The sequence below is a fragment of the Oncorhynchus clarkii genome, chromosome 14, assembly GCF_045791955.1.
Source record: "Oncorhynchus clarkii lewisi isolate Uvic-CL-2024 chromosome 14, UVic_Ocla_1.0, whole genome shotgun sequence".
NCBI classification, from domain to species: Eukaryota; Metazoa; Chordata; class Actinopteri; order Salmoniformes; family Salmonidae; genus Oncorhynchus; species Oncorhynchus clarkii.
The window spans coordinates 21447717-21466255 of record NC_092160.1 but is presented as its reverse complement, the minus strand read 5'-3'; the positions used below and the strand labels follow the sequence as shown (position 1 = coordinate 21466255).

Here is an 18539-nt window from a genome sequence, read left to right as displayed (position 1 = left end):
TGGCAGTTCCTAGCACTATCTTAAAAGTGTTTAGGTATTTCCTCAGAGGTGTGGCTTGTTTACATGGTACTCTTACGATGCCAGTTGAAGGGATGCACAAAAAGTGAAACCTTTGCAACTGCAGTAGGTTTACATTTAGGACTTTAAAACATGATCATGTATTTTGCTTGATGGCTGAATAGGGCTGGGCAATATATAGTGAATACCGGTAGACTTGTATGGATGCACATCCGCCGTACCTTCCCAAAAATGGACGACAATTGTGATATGTTGGCCATATCACCCAACCCTATGTCTGAATCTGTCAGACACCTCCACAAGCGAAGGATGATTGTCTAACACACACGGCCATTCTACGAACATTAACCAAGCTGAAGAAAAATAAATCCACCTTGAATAATAGAGATCAGTATGTCTCTGTGTTTCCCTCTGATCTAGTAGTATTCTAGCCTGGTAACCGATCTGTTTTGGTAGGGGGATGGCTTTGAAACAGTCCCCTTCATGGGAAACCCCCTATCAAAACGGACAGATGCCGCTTCACTATCACTAGCCTAGAGTCGATTGACCATAGTAGATGGCAATACAGCACAAATAGATCTGGGACCAGGCTGGTAGTAGTATTACTCTTTAGAGACTTACCAACTGGCTGACTCCCCCTTCATAGACCGAAGCCACACTGCACTGTTGAATGGGCGTCCTAGTCAGTGGCTATGGGCTCCCCTCATAGTGAAAGTTTCATTTGACTGACTGGCCCAGTATATAATTGGGTCTCTCAGGAATGAGGGATCAGGGTCCCTAGTATGATTTAGCTCTGCTGTCTGCAGGCCTAATGGAGAGATGGAGGGAAGACTTCATTGACTGGAGCATAGCGTGTTGAACCGGAGGGGACTGGGGACTGGAGCTTAGCATGTTGAACCAGAAGGCACTGGGGACTGGAGCCTAGCATGTTGAACCAGAAGGCACTGGGGACTGGAGCCTTGCATGTTGAACCACAGTGCACTGGGGACTGGAGCATAGCATATTGAACCACAGGGCACTGGGGACTGGAGCCTAGCATGTTGAACCACAGGGCACTGGGGACTGGAGCCTAGCATGTTGAACCACAGGGGACTGGAGCCTAGCATGTTGAACCACAGGGCATTGGGGACTGGAGCCTAGCATGTTGAACCACAGGGGACTGGGGACTGGAGCCTAGCATGTTGAACCACTGGGGACTGGAGCCTAGCATGTTGAACCGCTGGGGACTGGAGCCTAGCATGTTGAACCGCTGGGGACTGGAGCCTAGCATGTTGAACCGCTGGGGACTGGAGCCTAGCATGTTGAACCGCTGGGGACTGGAGCCTAGCATGTTGAACTGCTGGGGACTGGAGCCTAGCATGTTGAACCACTGGGGACTGGAGCTTAGCATGTTGAACCACAGGGAACTGGGGACTGGAGCCTAGCATGTTGAATCACAGGGGACTGGGGACTGGAGCCTAGCATGTTGAATCACAGGGGACTGGGGACTGGAGCCTAGCATGTTGAACCACAGGGGACAGGAGCCTAGCATGTTGAACCGCTGGGGACTGGAGCCTAGCATGTTGAACCATAGAGGACTCGGGTCTAGCATGTTGAACCACTGGGGGCTGGATTTTAGCATGTTGAACCAGAGGCAACTAGGGACTAGCATGTTGAACCAGAAGAAACTGGGGACTGGTGCCTATATAATGGTGTCTGTTTCACACTAGCCCGGAATTTCTCTCTCTCTATCTCTCTATCTATCTACACCTGCCGCCCCAGAATCCAGTCAGTATGTCAACGGAAAGGGTCACTTAGCAACACATATCCTGTTTTGTTTACTACTGAGCAGGCTGTGTTGATAGGTCCATATAAACCATGACGCCAAAAAGATATGAGGTGTTAACTGTGAACCACTATATTTCAGCTGTTTGGTTTAACTAAGAATGAAATTATACATACTGTACATTCTAGCTGTTTTTGGAGATTTACACTCAAGTCAATTGTATTTAATGAACATGTTCCTGGGTAGAGGGAATCCTCACATTGTTCTCCACAAGTGGAAATCCAATGGTGAGGAATGTAGACAAACTGTGACTCCAGAGTGGAAGTGAAAAGTTGGCACACTAGAGGCTACGGAGCAGAGTGGGAGAGCGGGAGCAGTAAAACAAGTTTGCTAAGAACTGTTAGTTGCAGCACCAACAATGCCAGGCACTCCCAGGCATCCTTTGTTTGGTATTCATTAGAAGTAATTCAAGCAAAACCCTGATTTCCTTGTAAGCCTGTCTCCATGCTGGCTTTTTAGAGGAACTCTAAAAATGCCACTTTTTTTTTAATGGGGATTTTTTTCTCCCTTTTAAGTGAGCAGGAAGGGCTTCATGTGTACATGGTGTTAAAAAGAACATATGTTGACAAACATATTTGAAACTAGGCCTAATTTTACTATGTATGGCATCGAAAGATGTGAACTGTTTGAATGTAATGCAGTTGTGTAAATGTGTCATGCGCCACCTAGTGGCGTGAACAGATATCACTTTGAGCAAGCCAGTTGTAGGAGTGTTGACCTAGGATCAGACCCCCCCCCCCCCCCCCCCCCCCCAACATTTTAGCTTTGCCAATACAGGCTCGTGTCTGAAGTTAAAATGGGCCCTATTATCCTTCTGCCAAGAGGAAAGCAAACTTTGGGTAGAGTTATAGTAGTCATTAGCATTTAAAAACTCTCGCCAGATGAGGCATACTCGTGATATTCCCCATACTCAAATGGACCCCTAAATTCAGCCAAATTGCACTTAGTTTTTCCATTTCATTGACCTTTTATTGAATCAAAATCATATTTCAATTACAAAGGGGCCGAAGGCTAATTTGATTTGGGTTATTTTGAAGAATTAATGTTGTGCAATAAACATTTATTACAGTGAAAACTTTGGGGGTTTTAATAAGCCAGAGAAGCCCAGAGGACGTGCATGCTTAATTGTTATGTGGTAAATTGCATTGTTGCGGCATTGCCGTGTGTAATGACTGTTCAGAAGTAAACTGATGGTTTCCACTAAAGTCAAGACAATTAGCTCGACAGAGGTTCCCTTGTTGTTAAATTGATTAAAATATGTTTAATTACCCCATTTGAAAAATGTGCAATGTTTTACACACTTGTAGAAAGTGGTCAATGAGTCATAAGCTAGGAGCTAAGCTAGTGTTATGATTGAGACTACAACCCTATTGGCTGCTTCTATAAGTTGAGAGAGAAGCTTTTAGCCTAATCAATGTTTGTGATCGTCCAGAGTCGCATGTTTAGTGGTCCTTATCTGGCAGTAAAGCTAACCATACTACATAACATCACAACAGTTCTGACAATGCTTTGGCCCTGTTGGCATCCCCTTATCAATCAAATGTATTTATAAAGCCCTTTTTACATCAGCAGATATCACAAAGTGCTTTATAGAAACCCAGCCTAAAACCCCAAACAGCAAACAATGCAGATGTAGAAGCATAGTGGCTCTGAAAAACTCCCTAGAAAGGCCGGAACCTAGGAAGAAACCTAGAGAGGAACCAGGCCTTGAGGGGTGGCCAGTCCTCTTCTGGCTGTCCTGTGTGGAGATTATAAGAGTACATGGCCATTAAGACCAAGATGTTCAAACGTTCATAGATGACCAGCAGGGTCAAATAATAATCATCACAGTGATTGTAGAGGGTACAAGACAGCAGTTGGTTGGGAGGGAGTCGGGTAAAAAAAAGTCAGCGTTCAATAGCCACAGGCAGAACAATTGAAACTGGAGTAGCAGCACGACCAGGTGGACTGGGGACAGCCAGTCCTAGGGCTCAGGTCCATGGAAGGGTGGAGAGAGATGGGAGAATTTGAATGAGCAGACTTAATTTCACACAGGACACCAGATAAAACAGGAGAATTACACCAGGTAGGACAGACCTAGCCCCCCAGGACATACAGTTGAAGTCGGAAGTTTACATACACTTAGGTTGGAGTCATTTAAAACTACTTTCTCAACCACTCCACAAATGTCTTGTTTACAAACTATAGTTTTGGCAAGTCGGTTAGGACATCTACTTTGTGCTTGGCAAGTAATTTTTCCAACAATTGTTTACAGATTATTTCACTTATAATTCACTGTATCACAATTCTAGTGGGTCAGAAGTTTACATGAACTAAGTTGACTGTGCCTTTAAACAGCTTGGAAAATTCCAGAAAATTTGAGTCAATTGGAGGTGTACCTGTGGATGTATTTCAAGGCTTACCTTCAAACTCAGTGCCTCTTTTCTTGACATCATGGGAAAATCAAAACAAATCAGCCAAGACTTCAGAAAAGAATTGTTGACCTCCACAAGTCTGGTTCATCCTTGGGAGCAATTTCCAAATGCCTGAAGGTACCACGTTCATCTGTACAAACAATAGTACGCAAGTATAAACACCAATGGACGTCGCAGCCGTCATACCACTCAGGAAGGAGACGCGTTCTGTCTCCTAGAGCTGAACGTACTTTGGTGTAAAAAGTGCAAGTCAATCCCAGAACAACAGCAAAGGACCTTGTGAAGATGCTGGAGGAAACTGTTACAAAGTATCTATATCCACAGTAAAACGAGTCCTATATTGACATAACCTGAAAGGCCGCTTAGCAAGGAAGAAGCCACTGCTCCCAACTGCCATAAAAAGCCAGACTACGGTTTGCAACTGCACATGGGGACAAAGATTGTACTTTTTGGAGAAATGTCCTCTGGTCTGATGAAACACAAATAGAACTGTTTGGCCATAATGACCATCGTTACATTTGGAGGAAAAAGGGGGAGGCTTGCAAGCCGAAGAACACCATCCCAACCGTGAAGCACGGGGGTGGCAGCATCATGTTGTGTGGGTGCTTTGCTGCAGGAGGGACTGGTGCACTTCACAAAATTGATGACATCATGAGGTGGGAAAATTACGTGGATATATTGAAGCAACATCTCAAGACATCAGTCAGGAAGTTAAAGCTTGGTGGCAAATGGGTCTTCCAAATGGACAATGACCCCAAGCATACTTCCAAAGTTGTGGCAAAATGGCTTAAGGACAACAAAGTCAAGGTTTTGGAGTGGCCATCACAAAGCCCTGACCTCAATCCCATAGAACATTTGTGGGCAGCACTGAAAAGGCGTGTGTGAGCAAGGAGGCCTACAAACCTGACTCAGTTACACCAGCTCTGTCAGAAGGAATGGGCCAAAATTCACCCAACTTATTGTGGGAAGCTTGTGGAAGGCTAGTTGCTAGTAAGAAGCATAGGGAAAAAATGGTAGCTCTATAGACAACTCATTCAGTGCCCTTATGACTTCTGTCAGAAAGCCATTATAAAATATCTGATGGCAAATATTTAGCAGTGAATTTTATACAAGTGTAACTTCACCTCGTGCGCCAGAAAACAGAGACTCACCGATGGAACACTACGATGGACTCACCAGCTCCTGTTGTGCTATTTACAAACCATTACGTGACTGGCGCAACTGGGGAACTATGGTAAGCTGACAAGTTGACAGAAAGTATTAACTTAAAAAGCAGCTACAAATATTCACATTTATTGAAAAACTTTAAATAGGTACTGGCCGTTGGTAACTTCGGCCTCGTCTGGAAAGGAACAAACAAAATCTGTATTGGGAGATTTTTTTTAGGGGGTCTGTAATGTCTGTTATTGTTGTTTTAAAGTGGTAATCTGCAGTTAAAATAATAACAATGGGGCTGGAGAATTGTAACCACTCTCAAATTCATCGACAGAGCTATGGAGGCAAGGACTGATTATATTTTAATATTTTGGTTTCTGATGGGGTACAACAGTTGAACTAAGCTCATAAATGGTAATTTATTTTCTTCAAGAATCAATGGGTACCTATCATTAATTTATAAGTCCAAAAATGTATGTCACAACTGCAGATTGCCCCTTTAAGTGTCTAAAGTGAATTTTGTTTGCTTAGGGGTTTTGTTATTAAAAAGGAGGAAGTTAGCCAACAGGTGATCCACTAAAATAACAATGGGAAGTCAATAAATAGTTGGTGTGAGTCATTGTAACTATTATCCACATTTTTCTTCACTGTTCTTAGTAGGGAGGAATATCAACTATCCTAGACTTGGTTAGTTGGACAATACTTACCTCCACTTCCACACATACATTATTACTGTATATTACAGCAACGATTTATGGACCTGCACGAGCCAAACAGGGCTTACTGCTTGGTGTCATTCATAGGTGTGGCTGATCGTGTGTGTCCATCTGTTACTGTGTATTGGTTGTTTAGGATATTCTCACACACACTATTTTCAAATGGATCTTATTGTTCACATTGTGCCTTCCCTTCAACAGAACGTACACATAAGAACATTGGCTGACGACATGGTAGGGCGTCCTGTTTTCATTTCTGTGTGTGTTTTGTTTTGCATCATCGTCTTTGTGTCATGGCAGCACAGGAAGATGAACTGTCATCTGTGGATTGATCAAGGAAACCAGGGTTACGCGGGGCCTTCTGTTAACCAAGTTGGGTTCCTGTATGATTGTCTTTACAGTATTTGATGATGAAGTTATGTACCCAAACAATAACGTCCTTTAATATGAAAAAAGTTTAGATCTATTTAAAAAAAAAAAAAAGCCTAATCAGTCAAATATTACAGGAATATATTCAACAGTATTCTGAATCGGTTAGGATTACATGTTTTATTTGTTACACGTTATTCCTCCTAATAATTTAACAAAGAACAAGTGCACTGTCTTTGGGTCACCAGTCATGTTCACCATCATTGGTTTGACTTGCCCTGATCCTTCCACTCAGGTGTGACATCATTGATTTAATTTCCTTTAGTCTTTATTTGTCTTATTCCATTTCATATGTATGTGCACTCATCCATTCCGCACCAGCATAACCCCTAAACCCATATAGCTAATACTAATGATGACTGACTAACAGCGTGGACTTACCCTCTTCTGACTCTGTAACAAAGGTGTGTGCTGCTGGCAGCATCTCGTTTCAACGTATTCTGTCTTCCGTCATCAGACCTGAATACATATGAGATGCTCTTGATTTAACGCTTGCAGTTGGCACTTTTGGAGCTATTCCATTTGTTCCATTGCACCAGGCAAATTAAATAATGTACTGCTCAGGTAAAGGTATGTACATTAGACCTACATTTCTTCTGTATTCATCGGTGTAGCTAGAATAGCTGAATACAGTGAGGAGAGTATCTTTCTAATGTAGGTATGTTCCTCTGTACTGTACTACAGACTCATAAGTCTGTGATATTGAACAAACAACCTACAGGGTTAATAGTAAGTGTGAAGGTGAGTCAAATCTATGACTCTCACTGTAGTTTACAGTGCACTGTTTTATTATGTACTATTTTCATTCAGATAGACATGAACTGTACAGATGAATAAATCAAGGCCAGTTTGAAAGAAATAGAGCAAGCAACGTTACCCATTTTTCACGCACATAATTTAATCTAACAGAAAAGATGAATGATAAAACATAATGAACGAACACTAGGTCTGTCCCTTGTCATAGTCAAACACTTTACTTTAGCCGTCTTGTGGTACCACCCCAACCTGGAATTGAGCCCAGTTGTTGCTCGTTTAAAGGTTGGGAAGGAGATGGAAAGACATGTCAAGGAAGGCATATGACAGCATTACACAACCTTACAGTATGTTAGCATTCAGAAAGCCTAACGCCAAGGGCAATACTCCTAGATAAAGCCTATATGTCACTATGTAAGCATTCAGAAAGCCCAGCGCCTAGGGAAATACTCCTAGATAAAGCATATGTCACTATGTAAGCATTCAGAAGGCCTAACGCCAAGGGAAATACTCCTAGATAAAGCCTATATGTCACTATGTTATGTAGGCATTCAGAAAGCCCAACGCCTAGGGAAATACTCCTAGATAAAGCCTATATATCACTATGTTATGTAAGCATTCAGAAAGCCCAACGCCTAGGGAAATACTCCTAGATAAAGCATATGTCACTATGTAAGCATTCAGAAAGCCTAACGCCAAGGGAAATACTCCTAGATAAAGCCTATATGTCACTATGTAAGCATTCAGAAAGCCTAACGCCAAGGGAAATACTCCTAGATAAAGCCTATATGTTACTATGTTATGTAGGCATTCAGAAAGCCCAACGCCAAGAGAAATACTCCTAGATAAAGCCTATATGTCACTATGTAAGCATTCAGAAAGCCTAACGCCAAGGGAAATACTCCTAGATAAAGCCTATATGTCACTATGTTATGTAGGCATTCAGAAAGCCCAACGCCTAGGGAAATACTCCTAGATAAAGCCTATATGTCACTATGTAAGCATTCAGAAAGCCTAACGCCAAGGGAAATACTCCTAGATAAAGCCTATATGTCACTATGTAAGCATTCAGAAATTCCTAATGCCTAGGGAAATACTCCTAGATAAAGCCTATATGTTACTATGTTATGTAGGCATTCAGAAAGCCTAACGCCAAAGGAAATACTCCTAGATAAAGTCTATATGTCACTATGTTATGTAGGCATTCAGAATGCCTAACGCCAAGGGAAATACTCCTAGATAAAGCCTATATGTCACTATGTTATGTAGGCATTCAGAAAGCCTAACGCCAAGGGAAATACTCCTAGATAAAGCTTATATGTCACTATGTAAGCATTCAGAAAGCCCAACGCCTAGGGAAATACTCTGTCATAACGCTTACCGTATGCACTTTGGTAACGCCACATTCTTTCCCCTTCAGCGTGACCGGATCACCAGTTTTCGGAAGACTGGGAATAAAAAGGACAAGCCCCTGATACAGCACTCCACAGACCCTCTGTCCACTCAGGTAGAGATGCCCATGCCCCAGCCCCTCTTTGACGACCGCTCCATGAACCTCTCCGAGAAGGAGATCAACGACCTCTTTGAGAAGATGATGGTAAGTCTGATACTGTATATTTCCTTTTGAACCGAATGTGTATATAGCCACCTATAGCCACCACTATCCACAGTGCTCTCCTATAAGAGTTAATGTACAGAGTCCCTGTGTGGATATGTACTAAAGGATAACTATTGCTCCCGGTCCACCTTCCACCACTACTTGAACCATAAAGACGTAATGGGTAGAATGGACATGGTTACTGCTTCTACGTCTTCAACTCCCTGTGGGGCCTTTTTAGTACTAGCTACCAATCACATTGTTATTTTACTGTTCACCAGAGTCTCTGATCTTTAAGTGGATCTCTGATTTCCACTGGTTGTCATAGTAATGATACAATTAGATGTGATGTGTTGACAGCTTGCTGTGGCACATTAAACCAACTCTTGCCAAGGAAATGTAGGAGGTTTCTATTCTATATATTCACATGTCAATGTGGGTACTTTTGTGTCTCAAACTATGCCCCACACTTCTCTTTCTTGTAAGCTGCAGGCAGAGAGCTCTGTGCTCAGTCTAAGCCTCTACAGAACAGTACTTACCTGGTTCGCTGCACAGAGCTGAGTCACAGCTCCGAATTCACACTGACGCTTAGCATAGAGAGCACATTGATCACAAAGAGAGACAGGAGGGAGCTTATCAGTGTAACACTATCGTGACTTCTCAATTAACTCTGTAACTCAAGTTCACTTGACTCAGCCCTCATTCAAACAGAGTGCTCCATCAGAGCTACAGAGTGCTCCATCAGAGCTACAGAGTGCTCCATCAGAGCTACAGAGTGCTCCATCAGAGCTACAGAGTGCTCCATCAGAGCTACAGAGAGCTCCATCAGAGCTACAGAGAGCTACAGAGAGCTCCATCAGAGCTCCATAGAGCTACAGAGAGCGCCGTCAAAGCTACAGAGAGCGCCGTCAGAGCTACTGAGGGCGCCGTCAGAGCTACTGAGGGCGCCGTCAGAGCTACTGAGGGCGCCGTCAGAGCTACTGAGGGCGCCGTCAGAGAGCTACTGAGGGCGCCGTCAGAGAGCTACTGAGGGCGCCGTCAGAGAGCTACTGAGGGCGCCGTCAGAGAGCTACTGAGGGCGCCGTCAGAGAGCTACTGAGGGCGCCGTCAGAGAGCTACTGAGGGCGCCGTCAGAGAGCTACTGAGGGCGCCGTCAGAGAGCTACTGAGGGCGCCGTCAGAGAGCTACTGAGGGCGCCGTCAGAGAGCTACTGAGGGCGCCGTCAGAGAGCTTGCCTGCCTAACCAGACTCCTCGCTACACCAAAAAAGTTAGCTTATAACAGTGAACCTTTTTTTATGGGATACACATAAGGCAATTCTAGGTCTTGTGGCATATTTTTTTTTAACTATACCCAATTCAATGGAATTGTAACCCCCTGCATGCACAGTGCACTCTTCCATCACATGTTCAGCTGATTCTCAAGATCTTGCACACTGAGATGCTTTTGAGCCCACACTACTACAGTGTCTGAGCCTAGGACTACATGCTTTCTGGTAAGTTTTGATTTCAATACTGGGTGGGGTGAATATATTTTATGACATACATAATTTTTTGTAAACTAGTAAATAGTAGCCTACAGCAAAGTGTGTTTAAATAATTTATAAGTTTTCTGCTAGTTAGTTTTTGCTGCCATGTGGGTTTTAGCTTGCTTGTGCCTGCTAACAGAGTACTGTTAATTCACCTGTTTCCATACGTTTAATTTCTCTTACAAAGGAGTTGTTTAATCTAACTGCTTAACTCTTTATCTGTACATGGAATTGTATGTATATATTTATTTATTTTTACTCATATTTTCTCATCTTTACAGGAAAATGTCACGGGCACTATCTTATGTGTGGAGACATTTCACTGCAGCTAATGTTGAAGGAAAAGCTGTGTACATTTGCAAATACTGTCCCAAATCATATGTGAAGAATGCAACAATGATGCAAAATCATCTGGCCAAGTGCATAAAGTTCCCTTAGCGCTCAAAACAAGCAACATCTGACAAAAGTCTCTACTTCTATTTGAGGTGAAAATGATGAATCAGACACCTTATCGATCTCAACAGCTCATGGTCCTCCTGGAATCATACGTTTTTTTTTACTCAATGGAGGAACGTAGTCAGAGAAATGCTGCTGCATGTCTTGCGAGCTGTGTATGCAACTTGTTCACCTCTAATCCTCATAGGCAATGTGTATTGGAAGAGATTTCTGAATGTTCTTCGCCCAGCATACACCCCTCCAACCAGACATGCTTTATCTACTCATTTGCTAGCTACAGAGTTCAACAGAGTTGAAGTGAAGGTCAAGCAAATCATAGAGAAAGCAGACTATTGCAATCATCTTTGATGAGTGGTCGAATGTTCGTGGGCAAGGAATAATTAACTACATCTCCACCCAGACACAGACATACCGGTCTCTACATGAGCTGAAGGCAGTCATCAATGACCTTGTACCACAGAAGGTATTTGCACTGGCGACAGACAATGCTGCGAACAGGCAGGCTGCTTGGTCTAAAGTGGAGGCGTCCTGGAAACACTCTACAAGAGAGCCAAGGAAATGGTTAGGTATGTGAAGGGTCATCAAGTTATAGCAGCAATCTACCTCACCAAGCAAAGTTAGAAGAATAAGCGCACCAGATTAAAGCTGCCCAGCAACACCCGTTGGGGTTGTGTTGTCGTCATGTCTCCTGGAGGGGCAGGAGTCTGTCCAAGAAATGGCCATATCACAGTCGGCCGATATGGACAGCCCCATCAAGAGGATCCCCCTGGATGACGTACAGTGCCTTGCAAACATTTTCACCCTCTTGGCATTTTCCCATTTGGTTGCATTACAACCTGTAATTTAAATGGATTTTTATTTGGATTTCATATAATGGACATACACAAAATAGTCCAAATTGGTGAGGTAAAATTAAAAATATGACTTGTTTCAAAAAATAAAAATAAATACAAAAATGGAAAAGTGGTACGTGCATATGTATACACCTCCTATGATTTGAAGCCCCTAAATAAGATCTGGTGCAACCAATTACCTTCAGAAGTCACAAAATTAGTTAAATAAAGTCCACCTGTGCACTATCTAAGTGTCACATGATCTGCCACATGATCTGACTATATATACACCTGTTCTGAAAGGCCCCAGAGTCTGCAACACCACTAAGCAAGGGGAACCACCAAGCAAGCAGCACCATAAAGACCAAGGAGCTCTCCAAACAGGTCAGGTACAAAGTTGTGGAGAAGTACAGATCAGGGTTGGGTTATAAAAAATATCCAAAACTTTGAACATCCCACAGGGCACCATTAAATCCATTATTTAAAGAACATGGCACCACAACAAACCTGCCAAGAGAGGGCCGCCCACCAAAACTCACGGACCAGGCAAGGAGGGCATTAATCAGAGAGGCAACAAAGATACCAACGATTACCCTGAAGGAGCTGCAAAGCTCCACAGCGGAGACTGGAGTATATCTCCATAGGACCACTTTAAGACGTACACTCCATAGAGCTGGGCTTTACGGAAGAGTGGCCATAAAAAACTTTGGTGTTCGTCAAAATGCATGTGGGAGACTCCCAAAACATACAGGAGAAGGTACTCGGGTTCGATAATTTGATCAAATTAAGCTTTTTGACCATCAAGGAAAATGCAAACCCAACACCTCTCATCATGTAAACAAGGGTAGCTGTGTTCCCACATACATCCAAGGAAGGACATTGCTTTATAAAAAATAAAAAAATGAATAGTAAACCCCCCCCCCCCCCCATAACCCCCCACACACACATGGCTTTAGTAGGAGAGGAAATGTTTATCAATGAGCTTTCTGATGGGACTCGCTGGGTAAAGCTCAACATTATCCCCCTGTGGGGTTCTGCTTGACTTAATGAAAGGAGAGGAAAAGGGATGCTTGACATTCCCATCAGTTTTACGGTTGTTTGTTTGATTTATACTGTGAAGCATTTGATCATCACAGAGATTAGTCATTTTGTCACTGGAGCATATGCTATATTAACCCCAAGTACTAAGTAGGAGCATGTACTACACTGAACAAATGCAACATGCAGCATTTCAAGGATGTTAAAGTTCATAAAAGGAAATCAGTCAATTTTAAATAAATTAATCAGGCCCTAATCTACTGTTAGTCACAGATGCCTTTAAAACAAAGGTAGGGGAGTGGATCAGAAAACCAGTCAGTATCTGGTATGACCACCATTTGCCTCATGCAGCGTGACACATCTCCTTCAGATAAAGTTGATCAGGCTAGAACATGCTCAATAACAGGTATGTAAACAACATTTGAGTGAAATAAGCTTTTTTTGTGTATCAAACATTTCTGGGATCTTTTATATCGGCTCATGAAATGTGACCAAAGCTTCACATGTTGCGTTTATATTTTTGTTCAATGTACATTTACCCCAAGTACAAGGTAGTCTGATTAGCCTTGCTTGAGGGAATAGCTTCCTTGGACCTTTAATAATCCATAGGTTATGTAAATTGAATGGCTTATGGATGAAAACTTTGGAAGCTTTTCAGTATGGGTATACTGTACCATACTGTAAGTGCTCACCCTGCACCTTGTTGATGAGACTTTTTTGTATGTTACATGTTAAGTTAAACTCGTACCCGTCTTGTTGTATTTTATTCATTGACAACAGTAGCGCGTTTAACACCGTCCAACCCCACTTACTGGTTGATAAACTGGTGAATTTAGGTGTCAACTCTTTACCGATCAAGTGGGTTAATAGTTTCCTTGTGAACCGTACTCAACAAGTGAAGTTTAACTCGGCCATCTCTTGAAGTTGGAAGTTTACATACACTTTGAAGGTTGGAGTCAGGTTGGAGTCATTAGAACTCAATATTCAACCACTCCACAAATTTCTTGTTAACAAACTATAGTTTTGGCAAGTCGGTTAGGAAATCTACTTTGTGCATGACACAAGTCATTTTTCCAACAATTGTTTACAGACAGATTTATTTAACCTATAATTCACTGTATCATAATTCCAGTGGGTCTGAAGTTTACATGCACTAAGTTGACTGTGCCTTTAAAAAGAAAATTCCAGAAAAATTGTCATAATTATGTCATGGCTAATTGACATCATTTGAGTCAATTGGAGGTGTACCTGTGGATGTATTTCAAGGTGTACCTTCAAACTCAGTGCTTGACATCATGGGAAAATCAAAAGAAGTCAGCCAAAACCTCAGAAAATAAACTGTAGACCTCCACAAGTCTGGTTCATCCTTGGGAGCAATTTCCAAACGCCTGAAGGTACCACATTCATCTGTGCAAACAATAGTATGCAAGTATAAACACCACTGGACCACGCAGCCATCATACTGCTCAGGAAGGAGACTCGTTCTGTCTCATAGAGATAAAATGTACTTTGGTGCGAAAAGTCAGAACAGCAAATGCCCTTGTGAAGATGCTAGAGGAAACAGGTACAAAAGTATCTATATCCACATTAAAATGAGTCCTATATCGACATAACCTGAAAGGCCGCTCAGCAAGGAGGAAGCCACTGCTCCAAAACCGCCATAAAAAAGCCAGACTACGGTTTGCAACTACACATGGGGACAAAGATAGTACTTTTTGGAGAAATATCCTCTGGTCTGATGAAACAAAAATAGAACTGTTTGGCCATAATGATCATCGTTATGTTTGGAGGAAAAAGGGGGGATGCTTGCAAGCCGAAGAACACCATCCCAACCATGAAGCACGGGGGGTGGCAGCATCATGTTGTGGGGGTGCTTTGCTGCAGCATGGATTGGTGCACTTCACAAAATTGATGGCATCATGAGGTAGTAAAATTATGTGGATATATTGAAGCAACATCTCAAGACATCAGTCAGGAAGTTATAGCTTGGTTGCAAATGAGTCTTCCATATGGACAATGACCCCAAGCATACTTCCAAAGTTGTGGCAAAATGGCTTAAGGACAACAATGTCAAGCTATTAGAGTGGCCATCACAAAGCCCTGACCTCAATCCCATAGAAAATGTGTGGGTAGAACTGAAAAGGTATGTGCGAGCAAGGAGGCCTACAAACCTGACTCAGTTGCACTATGTCAGGAGGAATGTAACTAACCTGTTGTGGGAAGCTTGTGAAAGGCTACCCAAAACGTTTGACCCAAGTTAAACAATGTAAAGGCAATGCTACCAAATACTAATTGAGTGTATGTAAACGTCTGACCCACTGGGAATGTGATGAAAGAAATTAAAACTGAAATAAATCTCTATTATTCTGACATTTCACATTCTTAAAATAATGTGGTGATCCTAATTGACCTAAGACAGGGAATTTTGACTAGAATTAAATGTCAGGAATTGTGAAAAACTGAGTTTAAATGTATTTGGCTAAGGTGTATGTAAACTTCCAACTTCAACTGTAAGTACCTGGGAATCGAAATAGTCTAACTGAAATTCAATGACCGCCTTTGCAAAGATACATTGCTACAGAGAATATATATATTTTTTACGCACACTGAACCATTTTAATGTTTACCGCCATATCTTACATATGTTCTATAAATCTGTCCTGCAGAGTGTGCTGTCCATTGGTCTGATTTGCGCGTTCGGTAACATGCGAGTGCCAGACCTAGTCAAGCTTCAGCGCTTGATTAAGACGGCAGGAAGGATAATTTGGTATAGATCAAGAATCAGCCACCAGCCTATACACAACTCTTCCTCCTAAAACTTGAAAGAATTTTACAGGACAGTGCTCATCCCCTTAGCTCAAAATGTAATCACAGTAGCGGAAAGACACTTCTTCAAAATAAAACAGATTGATATGGGGACTCTTTTATTCCAACAGCCATTAGGCTGTATAATAAATAGTATGTTGGTCCCTCGAGTATACAGCATATTGCACTTTCACTTTTTATGTCTAGCTATAGCATACTGTCTTTTTATGCTGGTGGAATGATAAAGTTGATCTGAATAAAGTTGATCTGAATCTCCGAGGTCAAACCTGTTTTGCAATCCCTGCTTTTTACTCCATAGAAACTGGCCCTGGCTGGCTCTTTGTGTATACTGCCAGATTGAAAATCTAACAAAAAGCTTTCAGCCCATTTCTTTGAAGCAGGCAAGGCTAAATTACCCAGGCGTCATTGCATAGGTCTCTGTAAGTGTTAGTGTGTGTGTGTCTATGTAGCTTTTATCATCCAATAGTCTTTATTGCAGGAGCCAAAGATGCTCCTCCCTCTTTTTAAAATTATTATTATTATTATTATTATTATTTTTTTTTTAATCACAAGCCGCTTTGTGCTTTCTTGCCACTTGATGTTTTCTTGCTGCTCTGTGCTTTCCTGCCTCAGCGCACCTCATGCCCTGCCTGTCACTCAGCTCACCTCTCAATTACTGTGTTTGTGCTCACTACGCCGTGACATTAAACTCAGGCTTCCATTTGCTCAGTGACGGAAGGCATGTTTCACGGCGGCTGAAAATGTGTTGCACCGAGAACCCTCACTGAAAGCGAGATTACAGTAATGAATTTGAAGTAAAAGGACTTGTATTACCTTTACGTGCTTTTGAAGCCACGAGCACCAACTTGCCTGTATCTATAGATGGCAGAGCATGTTCACAGGCTGCTGGTGGTACTTCAGCTATGTTGAAATGATAATACAACTTGAATTGGAGGAGCTAAGTCTAGTCAAATGCATCATCTTATTCTCAAAACTCAATACAGAGTATTTGCATTTGGTTGTTCTCTGTGTCTCTCTTCGTATCCCCTGCACTTATTGATCGATAACATAGCATACACTGCTGTTTTCAAATCAGTTCCAAATTAGGGTGTTAGTGCTGACCAAGGAGCCCCTGGTGTGCTTTAATGACTAGGACAAATCCAAATGGGTTTTTCCTTCAGCATGTTGTCTGCATGTCACTCAAAGCTAGAATAAGCCCATAATGCTGCCAGGTCATCAATAGGTTCTGGGAAGAAGAGATGCACAGGGTTGGTTGATGCGGACAAATGATCTTCTCCCGGCCTGTTAAGAAACCACTGGAGGAGTGGTAGTGTATGGTGTAGTGTTAGTGTAACAGTAGTGGTAGTGTGTTTACTGTGGTGTTTAGTGTTAGCGTTTGTGCTAGTTCCACTAGGGGTGGTATGTAGCCTAGCGGTTAGAGCGTTGGGCCATTAACCGGAAGGTCGCTGGTTTGAATACCCAAGCCGACAAGGTGAAAATCTGCCGACTTGCCCGTGAGCAAGGGACTTTACACTAATTTGCTCCAGGGGTGCCATGCTTATATGGCTGACCCTGTAAACAACACATTTCACTGCACCTATCCAGTGTTTATGACAATACTTTTGGTGTGTTACTATAGTGTGTACTGTAGTGTTAGTTTGTGTTAGTGTTACAGTACTGTGGAGTGTTAGCGTTACATTTCTGTGCAGTGTGTACTGTAGTGTTACAGTACTGTGCAGGGTGTACTGTAGTGTTACAGTACTGTAGTGTTTGTTACAGTACGGTAGTGGTAGTGTTACAGTACGGTAGGGGTCGTGTTACAGTAGAGGTACTGTTAGTGTTACAGTACTGTACTGGTTGTTACAGTAGTGGTACAGTATGGTTGTGGTAGTGTTACAGTACTGTGCAGTGTGTACTGTAGTGGTAGTGTTACAGTACTGTGCAGTGTGTACTGTAGTGGTAGTGTTACAGTACACTGTAGTGGTGTTACGGTAGTGTGGTGTTACAGTACTGTGTAGTGTATAATGTATTGGTAGCGTTACAGTACTGTAGTGGTGGTGTTACAGTACTGTAGTGGTGGTGTTACAGTACTTTAGTGGTGGTGTTACAGTACACTGTAGTGGTGGTGTTACAGTACACTGTGGTGTTACAGTACACTGTGGTGTTACAGTACACTGTAGTGTTACAGTACACTGTAGTGTTACAGTACACTGTGGTGTTACAGTACACTGTGGTGTTACAGTACACTGTGGTGTTACAGTACACTAGTGGTGGTGTCACAGTGCTGTAGTGTTACAGTACACTGTAGTGTTACAGTACACTAGTGGTGGTGTTACAGTGCTGTAGTGTTACAGTACACTGTAGGGGTGGTGTTACAGTGCTGTAGTGTTACAGTACACTGTAGTGGTGGTGTTAGAGTACTGTAGTGGTGGTGTTACAGTACTGTAGTGGTGGTGTTACAGTGCTGTAGTGTTACAGTACACTGTAGTGGTGGTGTTACAGTACACTAGTGGTGGTGTTACAGTGCTGTAGTGTTACAGTACACTGTAGGGGTGGTGTTACAGTGCTGTAGTGTTACAGTACACTGTAGTGGTGGTGTTACAGTACACTAGTGGTGGTGTTGGTACAGTACACTGTAGTGGTGGTGTTACAGAACACTGTAGTGGTGGTGTTACAGTAGTGTAGTGTGGTGTTACAGTAGTGTAGTGTGGTGTTACAGTAGTGTAGTGGTACAGTAGTGTAGTGGTACAGTAGTGGTAAAGTAGTGGTAGTGTTACAGTAGTGTTACAGTAGTGTAGTGTTACCGTAGTGTTACGGTAGTGTTACAGTGCTTTAGTGGTGTTGTTACAGTGCTGTAGTGGTGGTGTTACAGTGCTGTAGTGGTGGTGTTACAGTGCTGTAGTGGTGGTGTTACAGTAGTGTTAGTTGTACGGTAGTGTTAGTGTTACGGTAGTGTTAGTGTTACAGTCGTGT

The 18539-nt window shown here is 42.5% G+C and overlaps 1 protein-coding gene across 1 annotated transcript in view; it reads left to right on the top strand.

Moving 5' to 3' along the window:
• The window catches only part of LOC139366406 (diaphanous-related formin 2), a 691096-nt gene that overhangs the window by 18716 nt on the left and 653841 nt on the right, over positions 1–18539 (top strand). Inside the window, exons 3-4 of the mRNA XM_071103857.1 lie at positions 6330–6362; positions 8731–8907. Coding sequence (XP_070959958.1) covers positions 6330–6362; positions 8731–8907 — 210 coding nt within the window. The remainder of the gene's footprint in view (positions 1–6329; positions 6363–8730; positions 8908–18539) is intronic.